Source organism: Sander vitreus, chromosome 6, assembly GCF_031162955.1.
Source record: "Sander vitreus isolate 19-12246 chromosome 6, sanVit1, whole genome shotgun sequence".
Taxonomy (NCBI): Eukaryota; Metazoa; Chordata; class Actinopteri; order Perciformes; family Percidae; genus Sander; species Sander vitreus.
Window position 1 is genome coordinate 31,936,592 of NC_135860.1, and position 15,661 is coordinate 31,952,252.

General features: G+C 41.3%; 1 protein-coding gene across 4 annotated transcripts in view; it reads right to left on the reverse strand.

The window, feature by feature from the left end:
- spire1b (spire-type actin nucleation factor 1b) overlaps nt 1–13,989 on the reverse strand; it is a 63,881-nt gene extending 49,892 nt beyond the window's left edge. For 2 of the 4 annotated variants that reach the window (XM_078253746.1, XM_078253747.1), the window contains exons 1-2: nt 13,377–13,986; nt 8,306–8,334 (exon numbers count right to left, since the gene is read on the reverse strand). In XM_078253746.1, the coding sequence (XP_078109872.1) occupies nt 8,306–8,334; nt 13,377–13,737 (390 nt within the window). In that variant the 5' untranslated portion in view covers nt 13,738–13,986. Of the gene's footprint in view, nt 1–8,305; nt 8,335–13,376 lie in introns of all 4 variants that reach the window. The other 2 variants (XM_078253748.1, XM_078253750.1) reach the window with 2 other exon arrangements.
- Nucleotides 13,990–15,661: the final 1,672 nt, after the last annotated feature.

The following is a 15,661-nucleotide window of genomic DNA, read 5'->3' on the forward strand; positions in this document are numbered from 1 at the left end:
GGAGGAAGCTAAAAAGAAAAAAGTAGAGAGTGACCAAGCAGAGGTAAATCTCGGACTGGCTTTTAGTTGTTAACGAGAGATTGCGAAATAAAAGGCTGCAAGACAGACGGCGAGCTGGCCATCTTGCTGTTGGACTAGCAAGTAATATTATCTGGCCTGCGTTGTCTTGTGTTGTTGCACTTGCTTGATGTTTGGCTGTTTTAGAAAAATTGTCGACTTGCTAGTTTTTCATCATGAGTAACGTAATCATAACAAATGCATGTATACAGCTGTCCATATTTACGACAGCAGTGTATACGTAAATTGCACTCCAAAATACCAATGTTACACAATGTTGCTTTAACCAACAAGTCGTTTCAGCACAAGCTATCAATGCACATAATGAAATCCAATGTATGTGTAGCAAATTAATTGAGAGGGACAAGAGAAGTGAAATCCATGTATGAATGACGGGATGAGGGAAAACAAGCTCATGACAGCACTGTCTGACAAAGGTCAGGGAGGATCACATGAAAAGGCATGAGTTCTATGGATCTGGTAATGAGATGTTACGGTCTGCTATGCATTTTTAGTGGACAAAAGCAGCAGCTGTTAGAGACTGTGAATCTGATTAGTTTTAGGTTTGTATCTTTGTGTGATTCTCACAGACCAACCATCAGAGCCAATTGTGCTAATTAGATGCTAACTGAGATCTGCTCCTTCTTATGCAAAAGCCTTCCATCAATCACTGTTAACCAATCAGCAGAGGATTACCAGAATCAGCACAAACTGGTCAGAATTAAAGGATTGTAGAAACAATGTGGGGATATAAAACATTTATATTTACTCATTTAGTGGGTTCACATGAATTAGGTCATGACCGTAACAGAAAATTAGCTTAGTGGAATTTTACATTTTACCGAACGAGACGCGCTAGGATAGAGCACTGGAGAGTGATTAACGCAGCTACCACAGTGCTATAAGACAGCAGGTCTCAGCTGTGTTTCAGCCCCGCTTTTCTCTACCCTTTGCTCTCATTCGGGAGAGGAACTCCCGTGTGGCAAGAAGATGGCAAGAAAATTTGATAGATTGTCCGGATTGTGACCACATGCTTTCCACACCTCACTGAGACCCGAACTCAATGCAAGCCAGGCCACCTCGGCATGTGGTCTGGCGGTTCGGATCCCAATGCGAGCAAGATCCGATCTCGGAGCGTAAAGACTTGACGGTGAAAGAGCCCCTATTATGCTTTTTGGGATTTTTCTGGTCTTTTAGGGTGTTATATAGATAAGTGTGTATGTAATAGATGTATAAAGTACAAAAAAACACATTTCACTCCAAATGGAGTTTTCTCTCCCACAGAAACTGTCTAAAAACGCCTCGCCCGCATTCCTGTTTGAAATTCTTCAATTAGTGATGTCATAATGAAGAATGCCAGCCCAGTTTTTCATATGTGCTGCCCATAGGTGCTGCCTGAGCAGGCACAGCCCGCCCAGTGGCTTGTTTGAATTTGGTTGACCAATCACAGCAGAGTGGGCCAGCTGACCAATCAGAGCAGACTGGGCTTTTCGGGAAGGCGGGCCAAGAGCTCAGACAGAGCATTTCAGGCAGAGAAGCTGCAGCAATGGGCAGTATGAGAAACATAATATGCTTTTTGAACATCAAAGCATGTAAACCTATTCTAGTAGACCCCAGAGTACAAATATGACACTGAAAAATAGTATAATAGGGGCTCTTTAATGCCTCCTGGCATGATAGGTTGAAGTCTGAAGTCGCATTTAAGAGACAAATGGAACCACGGCAAGCGTGCGGCGGTGCAGCAGCAGCCAAACAGCCGCCTCGCCTCTAAAATAACCGACAGCTGCGGCAGGAGCAGACGGTAAAGAAGAGAGCGACGTTCAGTTGTTAGACCTGGATATAGCGATCTGATCTCAATGTGGACACTGGAGACTTGTTATCAAATATAACAAATTAGACCCCTGGCAAAGTGCTCACAAACTGCCTCTGTACCAGCCTAGTTCCAGCTAGAGTATGTGTCTCCAGGACCACATTTTGCTATGATGACACACACACAGCCTCACAAGCTGAAAACAATACCAGCATCGCTGTGTTGACGAGTAATAAGTAATTCATGCTGCATCTGTTAGGATGGACTTAGGCGATGCTTTCAGATAAATGCTAATATCAGCATCCTAACACAATGGCAACGGTAAAAGGCTGCTGTTTAGCAGGTATAATGTAAACACAAGGCACAGATAAGGCTGCTGAAAATGGCATTAGTTTTGCAGGTATTTATTTATAAATAGTATTGGACAAAGGAAAATTTGTCTTGATAACGGGATAACCAAAATGACTACAATTCATCCAGTTGGGGGACATGAATATCTGCATTTCAGGGCAATCCATCTAGTAGATTTTCAGATATTTCAATCTAAACTGAAATAATTCCACCTCATGGGGGCCCTAGATGAAAAGTCAGAGGATCACCAAAGTTTTGGATTGGGGATCTTGAAGTATGTTGTGAGTACATATGTACTCACATGCCTGTTTGTGGCAAAGATGGCACAAACAGGCATTTTATTTCAATGAATCAATCTAAAAACATGTATGTTTATAGAAGGAGCAAAGAGCACCACAGCAAAATGACTGTGGTAATGGTAAAGTTTGACTGGGGGAATGTATTTTAATTCTCTAAAATTAAGAAATAAAGCTTCAAGTGCTCATATTATGCTTTTTGGCTTTTTCCCCTTACATTTATTGTGTTATATATCTTTTTTTGTGCATGTTATAGGTTTACAAAGTGAAAAAGCCCAAAGTCCACCCCAAAGGGACTCACCATCTCCAACAGAAAACACTGTTCACAAACTGCTCCAAACAGCTCTATTGTAGTCCAGCCTTTACTTCAGAGACAAACGTGGTCACTTTGGAACACACGTTATAATGCTCGCCTAGCTGCTAGCATGGCACGCCCTCATACTCTGCTTCTGACTGGCTAGTAGTCCTTACCTAGCTACTGTCAGGGCACGCCCTCATACTCTGCTTCTGACTGGCTAGTAGTCCTTACCTAGCTACTGTCAGGGCACGCCCTCATACTCTGCTTCTGACTGGCTAGTAGTCCTTACCTAGCTACTGTCAGGGCACGCCCTCATACTCTGCTTCTGACTGGCTAGTAGTCCTTACCTAGGTACTGACAGGGCACACCCTCATACTCTGCTTCTGACTGGCTAGTAGTCCTTACCTAGCTACTGTCAGGGCACACCCTCATACTCTGCTTCTGACTGGCTAGTAGTCCTTACCTAGGTACTGTCAGGGCACGCCCTCATACTCTGCTTCTGACTGGCTAGTAGTCCTTACCTAGGTACTGTCAGGGCACGCCCTCATACTCTGCTTCTGACTGGCTAGTAGTCCTTACCTAGGTACTAAGCATATGCGACTCCCGACAAAGATGGAACAGAAGTGAGATGTCTCACTCTGTAGCTAAAACAGAGAGCTCAACACACAGGGTGAAAAGAGGAGCTGCAGCACTGTGCAGTACTACAAAAATATGGTGGTTTTTGAAAATTAAACCATGTAAACCTATTCTGGTGCAACCTCTAAATACAATTATGAACCTGAAAATGAGCATAATATGAGCACTTTAAGTAATATTCTTTTTCAGATAAAGAAAACTATGCTGTGTTCTATCAAGTCCATCCAGATATCTGTTCGGGCCTTCCTTCAGATTGGACATATTTAATTAGATCAAGATTTATATAACTGCAGGAACCACACAAAAGAATAGAGAATACACGACTCCTCATCTGACAAACCTACTAATGTGACTGTAGTAAAATCAATCTGTGCATTTTATAATTGATTGACATTTGTGTTAAGTGTGAGTTATTCCTCTCAGGAACAGACAAACGCTGAGGAAATTCCTTTATCAGATTCTTACGCCTGAGTATGCTGCTGTGACCTCTGACTATCACATGACTGAGCTCGGTTGCCTTGGTATGTGTGGTGGACGTGAAACCCACAGAGCTCCACATACAGAGCAGAGGAAACACTTAAAACAGAGCACATTTTTCCACCTTCTTTGCAACACCTTCCTTTTATGTTTGCAATTTATTTGCCTTTCATGGACACACATGTCCTATCAGAAGCATAAAGGCAAAATGCTATTCCTGCCAGACACTTGTCCAACTCCTGACTGAATTTTCAGTTTACGTTAAACACTGAATGGGACGTTAAACTCTAATCCCTTTCTAGACATCAAAGCTCCGACATTAGGAGAGCATGGAGCATGCACAGTTAAACTTTGACAGAGGGGGATGTGATGAAGCATAATCCACACATGTATAGGTTATACTGCATCACAGGACCAGGAGGGTCTACTTGCAGAGCTACAGGGGTCACCAACAAATTCCTTGCAAAAGCTAGCATATAAAAAGGGGGGCATGTGTAGCTAAAGAGTATAATTATCATATTTGATGCTATAATACAACATTCCCAACACATTTTAACAATTTCCAGTGAACTTAGCAACAGTGATTACTTGCCAGGAGTGTGGTTGGTTGGCTCTGAAGAAAACAGCCTCATCTGACATTCACAGCCACATCATTTGCTAGAGTTCCTGCTGTTTGAAGCCATGTGCAGATAATGTGTGCCAGCTATACACATGTGCTCCTGTTCATCCAGCTTTGGGCTAATTCCACACTGTATGCTAGCAGAATGCCTCTGCCACAGGATTTAACGCTGTCAAGCATCAAGCAGCTCCAAAAAACTTGCCAGTAGTTTTGTCAGCCAGTCTGTGACACGCTGTATTGTGAGAACTCATTTCTAGTGCAAAGCTGCTTAGCAGAGATTTGTCTATACAGTTTCACATTCTCTGCCTCTACAGTGAACTGTGTGTGTGTGTGTGTGTGTGTGTGTGTGTGTGTGTGTCTGTGTGTGTCTGTGCTTGAGTTATTCGCTGTCCATCTGTTATCACAGCCCTATTACACAGCAATTCAACTCCAGAACCCCCTGAAAACTACTGCACATTGTCTCTAATGAACTGGGAGGAGATCCTCAGGCTACTTCTACACTACTACCTTTTCATTTCACATTTTGAGACAAAAACGATCTGCATCCACACAAGAGTTTTAACTCCAGTAGCAGAACTAATCTCCGTCCATATTAACACTTCTAACCAGGCATCATGTGATCATTCTTATACACTGGGCATGTATGTGCCGACGTAAACAGGACGCAGATTGTCAGATGGTCCGCTGCGGTTGAAAATAATGGCTGTATAAGTTGAAAATACAGAAAATATTTCGGAACAACAATGGTGAAAAGTAAGAGCAGGGATTTATTTGCTTGGACAGACAACGAGGTGGAACTGTTACTGAAAAGCCTCCAGTACCTAACCGATAAGACTGACCGATGTGCGTTGTCGTTTCCAACAACATCACAGATACAAAATACATTCAGACCAAAACTATCAACTTAAACTTACATTCATCAAACACTCTGAAAGCATCCGCTAACTAGAGTGACACCAAACAGATCCCTGCAGGCTTAAATGTTTCTATCTACAAAATCTGGCAAAAACATTCCTAAAAAGCAAAAGCAGAGAAGATAATCCCTCCATACTGTATTCTCACAGGCTATTATCACAACAATTACCAGCAGTTGATGACAGAGAGAATGTGTGGGGGAGGGACAATTTTCACAGTCATTTAATTACATCTGAAACTGCTCCCAGATCTGTCATTAAACAGGAGGCCTCGCTGGGTGACATTTCCTAATAGTCAATATGAAAGGCCAGCTGGGAGCTCCGGGGCTGATAGAGAAAATTACCGCTGAGAGAGTGGGGGCTGCATGGGACACATGCCAGGGAATGGTCTTAACAAACATCCTGGACTACCTGTCCATTGCACATCCTGCACTAAACCATACAGCCTTTTTTCTTATTGTTAAACAGTTGTATATATTTCTTAAGGTTATCGTTCCTTCTGCATTTATTGTTTATTTCCCTTTAATAGCCTATGTTTATGTTTATGTATGCACCATCCACCAAGGCGAATGCCTTGTAAGTGGTACTTACATGGCAAACAAGTCTATTCTGACTCTGATTAATCCTTTAATTGCCTTTCATTTACAAAGCTTGACTCTGAGAGATATACGCACAAATAATTCCTATGTATCTATACTGTCCTGTACCTGTGCAAACGGCAATAAGATATGCCATGTGTTAAGAGAATAGTTATTCGCTTTCTTGCTGAGAGTTAGATAAGAAAATGAATACCACTCTGATGTCTGTATGTCTGAAAGTCAAATATAATTAGAATAGTAAAAAGATCAATACTATTCGAATGCTGCAATTACTCTCCGAATGTGATTATTTCTTTTTTTTTATAAATTGGTTGGCTAACGTTAGCTAATCTCCCTCTTCTCATGTCCAGTAAAGGAGCCACTACAAGAGGTGCAGTCCGTGGAGACTGTAAACCTGCAAAGTGCAAGACTTCTTCAAATCCTCTTTTTCAGTTAAAAGCCCACAGATTTGGAATACGTTACCATCTGATATAAAAACATGAATTGATCACAAAGTTTTTAATACTAAGGCAAAACTATGGCCTAAACAGAGGCACATTTGCAAACACTAAGTCACATGTTTGATATAGCACAGTACAATTAACGCTCCTCTTTTGTTTATGCTTAGTTGTTATTTTAGTAAATGTCTTTACTTCTTATCCTTATTTACATATGTCTGCCTGTCTGTGTTTGTTTGTATGTATTGATGTGACTGTTGGCTTTAATTGTCAGATTTTTACCATCTAGGTTGCTGCCTCAGTCTGCTGTATCGTTGGTCTTTATGCATGTACTGTATGTGGCTTTTCTGTTAGTTTTTATGCATCTGTGGCTGCCTGTTTGTCTGCTTCAATTGTTAGTTTGTATGTCTATTTAATAGTGTTTTATCATGTGTGTCATTTCTAAATGCCTAACCAGGGACAAGGATGGCAAATTAGCCTACGGCTTGATACATTGCATCGGTTGCACTTTAGATGTAACAATGCCTATATGTATAGTCCCTGACAAATAAACTGATCAAATAAAATAAAAAGATAGACGATGTTAATAGTGCTGCATGCCAGAAACTCTCCATCAATAATGTTTTGCTGTTCTGAAATTGTTATTTTTCTATGTATTGTTAGGTCTAAAGCTTGCAGCGAAACCAATTGCCTATTGGAAAAAAATGCATTTAAAGTTGTTTTATTTATTAAAGGTATTAGTTTAAGCAGCAGGAGACCAGCAGCAGCAGCAGCAGCAGCAGCAGCAGCAGCTGCATTGCAGGCATGAGGATAAACACATCACACACCCATGGCTTATGACAGTTTCAACCACAGCACTAAATGACATGGGTTGCACTTGAAATAATCCTGCAAAGTGCCCCCTCTAATATGCTATCCCTGTTGTTGTGGCTTTTACTGTAACTAGCTAATGTAAGCAACTGTGGAAGGTAAATATTTAAAAAGGAAAATAATGTTTTTATTGTGGTAAAGCCTGCCATTATCTCTCACTGTAAAACCATATATTTCCCTTCATTAATATCCTTAATTGACTGACTGACTGACTGACTGGCTGGCTGGCTGGCTGGCTGGCTGACTGACTGACTGACTGGCTGACTGGCTGGCTGACTGGCTGGCTGACTGACTGGCTGACTGACTGGCTGGCTGGCTGGCTGACTGGCTGGCTGACTGGCTGACTGGCTGACTGACTGGCTGACTGGCTGACTGACTGACTGGCTGGCTGGCTGGCTGGCTGGCTGGCTGAATGGCTGGCTGAATGGCTGGCTGACTGACTGACTGACTGATTGACTGGCTGGCTGGCTGGCTGGCTGGCTGACTGGTTCCTTTCCAGAAACGCTGGAGTTTCCCAGCCTGCACTCCGTGAGGTTTTTGAGGTAATCAACAAAAACATTCCAAAGCAAGGTTTCAAAACTAGTTACACCCAAACTAATCCATTCATGTGACCAAAATACTCATTTTAAACACGTATATCTTTATCTTTTTACCACCCAGAAACTGGGTTGCACACCAAAAAAACCTGAAGTAAACATTGCCAAATCACAGTAAAGCATAATTGAAATAAAAAGTCCTGGTTAAAAGTCCTGGTTATTCCAAATCTAATGTGCCTAAGTTACCATTTCCTTCATATTTGCTCAATTGTCCTCCCTCGCCCACAGCAGGTACTTGCTACTGTACTGCCACTATACAAGACAATATGTCCATATAATATTGTCCATTCTGTTCATGATGATGAAATACAATAAGTACAGCAGAACTACAGTGGAGTTACTTACCTCTGTTGTTGTGCAAGGGCTGTATTTACCTGCAGGGAAACAAGAAAGCAGTGTTGTGATAAGCAGCAAATGTACAGTAAGCCTTAGTATAAAGCAGCTTACATACACACATGCATAGTTACATAGGTAACACTGTTCCATCGCAGTGCAAAAATGTATGACTGGCAGAGGTTAAGTGCATGTGATGATGTTCTAAGCCTTTAATAATGTCAAAGACCATGCATTATTTTAGAGTCCATGTCTGAATATCATATACATATCATGTGAAATGCACATTGTCTCAATCCGTTGCAATGGCTGGGCAGTCATTTTAATATTGTTTAATGTTTATCACTCTCTATAGCTGCTCAATCAGAAATAGGGATTTCAGCTGAGATAACAAATTTTAGATGTCATACGTTTTTTTGTCACTTGAAAATCTCAGGCCACAGTAGGGCTGCTCGATTATGGAAAGAACCATAGTCACGATTATTTGGGTAATATTGAAATCACGATTATTTTACACGATTACTCGTTGACTTTTTGAAAGACGTAATTATTGAATTTAAAAAAAACAGCCCTAGGCCACAGGAGATTTTGAATCGTGACAAACAGCAAGGAGTTAGAACTTCATCAAGATACATCTGGCTTCAACAACCTGCAGCCAGATTGTTTTCGTTCTTTTTCCCCTTAAACTAAAGGATACGGCTAGTCTTATTCTGTTTTCTTTTTGACAACAAATCCCATGAAAAGACCAAAACCTAACGTAACCTACTGTGACTAAAAACTGTGGCTAATAGATGCATTCTGTTAATAGTTTTTGGACAACAATGTACCATACTTGTTAGTAGGACCAATTCATAGTTGGTTTTGGTTCATGAAAATGACACATTCCTAGTGCAGGATAAAAGGAAAAACTGTTTAATTGGAACTGTAAATGTAACTTCTATCCTCTTTTGCTATCGTATAGATTGCTCCGTACTTGTACCCTAGGGGGTACTTCTACAGATGCCAGGGGGTACATCATGGAAAGATTGTAGAGTAGCTCAACTAATTTGAAAATTTAGAAATTATTATCCGACAAAACACACACATTAGGTTAAACTGTAACAAGGAATGTGGTGTATAATTGTATGAAATGTATGATGAAAATTGGCTAGCAATTTCGCCAAGCAAATACCAAGAAATAGGTTGCAGCAGTTCGTCTTTCGAATACACTTCGCATAATCTGCGATGGGACTGAGCTCGAATAGCTTCAACGACTTTTCATATTACAAAATCGCTGTCAATCAAAAGGAGATGGAGTCTTTCGACAGACCCTCCAGTCATCACGCAGAAGGCCGGAGTCCAGGCCAGCCCACTGCTCCATTGAACCCCAGAGATGATGAGCATCCGTGGGCGGGACATAATCGTAGCATTTGTCCAATGGCCGTCTAGTTTCGAAGCACTGAAAAAAAACTTTCAAAGCAGCCCCCATTGAAGTCAATGGACGCCAGGCTTCAACAGGGAAATGCACTGAGACGCTACGGGAATGTATGAGAAGGAAATCGAGTCAGTCGACCTGCTATATGTAGCTGATTCTGAACCAACTCATCTTCAAGATGAACGTGTTCTAACGCATTTTTAGTCAATAAAATATTAACACAATAGCACATACAGTATGTGACCATTCATTTTTTTTACATTTTAGGTACCACACTTGCAGCTTACTTTTCAGTGATTACATATCTCTTCCTCATTAAACTAATTTCAGTGAAAGTGCTCTGCGCTCTAGCTCTCATTATGCAAACTAGACCAGTTTTAATAAAAGCTCGATTTCATTTCTAATTACTCAAGTAGCGTGTGACCGCTGATATGACTCCTTCCAGGAAACTATGCTGCATGAATGTTCTCCCTTCAAAAAGAAGACCCACTTAAATGTTTCTCCAGGCTCCATCTGCCCAGCTTTTACTTTTTGAACAAACAGCCGGCTAACAGATGACCCTCTTAACAAATGGCTGGTTTGTATTGTAACACGCAGTAATGCAACGTCACAACAGCCCTGACATCATCTCATGACCTTACTTGCATCAGCAGGTTTGAACAGTCAACAGTGTGATGTGTTAATAGGGTGAGCAGATAATCAACTGTGCTTTCTTAATAATACTATAAACTTGGGGAGGGTACCACCATGAAATTAAATCTCGAGGCATGACACAAAACCATTTACAGAGGTTCTTAAAAGTGTTCTGCTTTCATGATCTATTCAGATATAATACAAATCAGGTGCCCTGGATACACTGTGGAATAAATGAATACTAGGCCAACGTGAATTTGACTGACAACAGGGTCTAAAACTAACCTTGTCTGGATTTTTAACTTAAAGTCAATTTAGCAGATAAAAGTCTTGAATCTTTAGAACTTTTACCACAGACTTATCTCATTCTTCACATGAATGAGTTTGTCTGACTGAGCTTTTGCATCAGGGGTAGAGACCCTTCGCTGAACAGCACAGATTAGCGGCAATTAGACCAGCAAATTACCCTGCAAACTGAAACCATTTGTGTGGTTGCACTGATCAAAACACTCCCAGAATTACTTAGACTGAAGATTGTGAGGGGGCTCAACTAACTTGACAAAATAGAAATCACGACTTGATTAAAAAATACAGTATATCCAAATATCGAGTCAGCTGTACACCAAACTTTACGTTACGTGTTGCGAGTGTGCGATTAGCAAGCGAGCACAAATAGATAGCTAATGAATAATCAACTTAAATAGCCAGCTAAAATGAATGTATACATTCAAAATACAGCCTGTGTAGGATAATGTCTCTCTCCTTATCTTTGTACTTGTACATGAAAAGACTAAGTGTGTATAATATTGTGCACATTTGGTGTATGACGTGAAGGAGATGGTAAATAGCAACATGCTTACTGAAGCAATATTGACCATGCAATCCACATATATTGCAAATATAAATGCCAAAACAAACATGCTTCAAAACATTCTAAATACATGTTGCATGATGTGACATTGCATGAGCAACCAAGGGGGAAAAAACCTGGACTCCCCTCTCCAATGGATGCTTCCATGCTTCTAAAAATATCAAATTCATTGTAAGCATATAGACCTACAGGCCACAGCCTGCATCATCATCACAGCTGTGCCTCTCAGATTTGCTAATAAAAGTTGATCAGACAAAGCACGCGGTGCATAATTGAATCAAAGGCCAAAGTGTTGACTGAGCAGTGTTCAGTATTGTGTATGTGTGTGTGTGTGTGTGTGTGTGTGTGTGTGTGTGTGTGTGTGTGTGTGTGTGTGTGTGTGTGTGTGTGTGTGTGTGTGTGTGTGTGTGTGTGTGTGTGTGTACAGCTGAGTTAAGAGCACGTCCCTCCGGCCCTCAGGTATATTATATGTCCATTATGGACAGAGATAGAGAGATAGTCATTTAGTCAGTCTGCTCTGCACTCTGTGTTTGTGATTAAATGTGATTACAACAACACTGAACATGCCAGGCTGGTCTGACTGGACAGTAATGTGTTTGGGTTATCGCTCAAAGACACACCCATCAACTGTAGCAACACACATCACATGGCATGTTTCTGTTTTGGTTTGGTTTGAATCCTGCTTGATACTTACGGAAGAGGATTGGGGCCACATGTGAAAAAAAATGATTGAGTTCTGAGTTTAAAGTCAGAATTCAGATTTTTTTTTTTTTCTCAGAATTCTGACTTTAAACTCAAATACATTTTTCACATGTGGCCCTAATCCTCTTCCGTTAGATATTAGGGCTGGGTATCGCCAATGATTTCCATATGATTTGATATCAATTAGGTTAGGGAAACTTATGCTGTTAATTGTACAAGCAAGAAGCAACTCTCAAAAATGTTTCTATAATGCACCTGGTTAATGTTTACATTAAGAACTGACCCCCAAAATGTTTGTGGTGGGTTATACATCGATGGTGAAAAGGCATATATTAAAAGATCCATTTGGGGATTTTATTAATCAATTTCAGATCACTCAAACGAAAGTTGATTTAGAGAATTGATTATTTCAACACAGCCCTAGTTGATACCTTGTTAAAAGATCTGTAGTAACAGGGATACTAGATAAAGACCACAGAAACACTGTTACTCTCTCCCATGTGAGACAAATTAGTACAATAAAGTCACTATGAACACCCTGCATAGCCTCGCAGATGCAGTCTATATCCCTGAAGGAATATTTCCAGAATATTGCTGTGATTTTTCATTTGGCACACTATGCTGCCACTGTCTCCTCTCACTTTCTTGGATATTTTCAGCTTGGCAACAGAAGCACTGTCATACAGCAGTGCTCTAGCTCTTCATTTTTATAGCACCTCATTATGTACAGCTGTAATCAACAGAAGCTCCCATGTCACAGATAGTTAGGATCAAACCATAAAGATACAAGGCACGTGCAGGGCTGAACCATCAACTTTTACATTTACACACAAACACACACATTGATCCGATCAGTGCCCGTTCACATTTCAGCTTGTAATCACCTGCTTTAATCAGATGAAGCAGAATGAACACACTGATCTGATATGAAGTGGCAAACAAGCCGAGAGGCCTTTAATAAGAGATGGAACCACATTGTGCACACACACGTGCCTTCATTGAGGAGGAATAGTGAAAATCAGTGAAAACACTACAGTATGATGAAAGGGAGAGCAGCAGGGGGTCTCTTTGTTTATCAGTGATCAGGTCATGTGTAATGGAGCCTTAAGTCTGGCTGCTGTTGTCCTGCAGATTAAAGGACTAATCCTGAGGTACAAATAAAGCACCTGATCAGGAAAAACATGAGGAAAGATTTCACACGTGCAGCTGAAAATATGCGTCGGCCTACACTATTTATTTATGGTGACATTATTGCACTGTTTTATTGGGGATTATATACGTGTGTTGCTGTGATTTTGTAGGCTATATTGCCCTCCTGTAATTTGTTTAGGCTACTTTTAGCCAAGGCCTACATAAGGACAATCACAACACCTCAGCCCCATTATTTGAAATGCAAGTGATGGCCTGGCCTAGATCGGAGTAGCTTTAGGCGCACTCAGTCTTACATAATATTTTAACGTTACCTTCACAGCCCTGGTGTTCCACCCTCACAGAGCCGTCTTTCTGTATCCTAACATCCCCCGGTCCGGATATCCTTCTCGGAGCCGCCGAGGGTGATGCTCCGGTGGCGGCTGCGGCGGCGGAGGAGCTTCTCCAGCTCCGATGTCCCTTCGCCAGCGTCCTGCAGCACTGGTAACACACCGCCCAAGCCTGCTCCTCATTGATGGGCTGGCTGTAAAGCGCCAGTATCTTCTCCAGAGAGAGACCCTCCACTGCTGCTTCCTCCGTCGGATTCATCTTGTTGCGATGCCGCTGCTCATCCCGATGAGTCGCTGCAGCAGCCTCCGTCAGCCCTCCGTGGTCCCCGCATCGCTGCTCGGCCATCCTTTCATTCTCTCAGCGCAGGAGGCCCGATGACGAGAACAGTTCCAGGGTATGTGCGAGGGAACCTGGAGGCATTGATGCTTCCCTCCCGCTCCTCCGGGGCGGCGGCAGCCGGCAGCACACCGTGTGCTTGTTTCCCCGCGCGACGCCTCGTCCAGGTCAAGGTAGCAGTCAGAAGACGGTGTGTGGGACTGGCTTCATCGTGTGTGTGTGTGTGTGTGTGTGTGTGTGTGTGTGTGTGTCACATCACAACCCAGCAAGCCAGGCTCAGTCTCTTTTATCACATGATCTTTCTCTCTCTCTCTCTCTCTCTCTCTCTCTCTCTCTCTCTCTCTCTCTCTCTCTCTCGCTCTCTCTCTCTCGCTCTCATTTTTTAAGTTGATTTTTATTTTTTATTTTTTTATTTTTTCAATTTCAATTTCAATTTGCTTTATTGCCATGACAAAATCAATACAATTGTGTTGCCAAAGCATAGGAACAAACATGCAAACAAACAAACAACAAGGACAATATTTGCAGATAATAAACAAACACTGTGCATGTAAGATATGTTGAAAGCATAATAGTAAAATCATAACATAAAAAGAATAAAAATGATAATGTATACAATTCTCTACTTATTTCTCTATCTTTCTCTGGCATCCTCCCACACTCGCACACGCACGCACGCACACACACACACACACACACACACACACACACACACACACACACACACACACACACACACACACACAGCGAATGTCCCTGCATCTATTTCCTGGCTTTGAGAGATGGATTGATTATAAGATTGGTCAGGCATTGATGCAAGATAATCTTTACTTTCTTTTTCAAATTCAGTGTGGCAATTCAGCTTTATTTTTTATTTTTTATTTTTTATTTGGCACATTTAAACAGCAAGGCAACTCAAAGTGCTTTACATAGTGCTTTATAAACCAACAGTATTATTTTAAAAATCAATCCTTTGACAGACAGGAAGCCAGTGTATTGGACCATAGTGATATGGTTCTGTTAATGTGTGTGTTGTCCACATATTTATGGTAACTTTGTTGTTGTGAGCCAGTAGAAGCAGCAGAAGAGGCCCCAGAATGTAATATGTCATATTTGTCACCTCAAATGTAATAGTATTTGCTGTTCTTTAAGTAGTATTCAAACCGGTTTAGTAGCCTACTGTGCCAGAAAGTCCAACCCAGTTTTCCAGTCAGTTTAGTAATATGTATAAATGTCAAAAGTATGCATGTCAAATGCAGCCTTTGATATGGGCCTATAATTGCTCATTAGTGATTGTTCTTTTTTAGGAGTGGCCTAATGATGGCAGTTTTCAGGGCCTGTGTGAAGAGTCCTGAAACAAGAGTCGTGTTTCCAATCTGTAGAAGTTCTAAGGACATTACAACAATTTGAAAAAAAAACCTGTAGAATATCAAGGCAGCAGGTTTTTATGGTTGCTCGCACACAATTGTGTGTCATGGCATTTGAATCATCAGTGGGGAAAACACATATCCTGTACCTGAAATGAAGGCACTGCCTGCTTGCCTAATTTTCGGAATTTTTTCTGTGAAGAAGGAGGCAAAACCATCGCAGGCCCTGGTGTGAGGTTACACTTGATTCAAGCAGGTTTTATTGGAGTCAAAGTTGGATTACCAACCAGGCTAGGCCCCAGCATCCCAGGGTTAGGGAGCATTTGCTGGGCTTAGATGATGCATATTCCTAAATACATAAGTGTTTAATCAAATGATCACAAACTGATTGGCACAAAGAGAATTTGGGGACATGTCATAAAATCCCAGCATAGAACTATAACAGGATATAAACAATGCACAGAGGGTTATGGGAATCCTAGGGAGCATGACTATTACGGGATACCGCTACGTTGTGGAATCTGCAGTCTACTGTCTTACTATTTAAATCATTTGCACATTGTTTT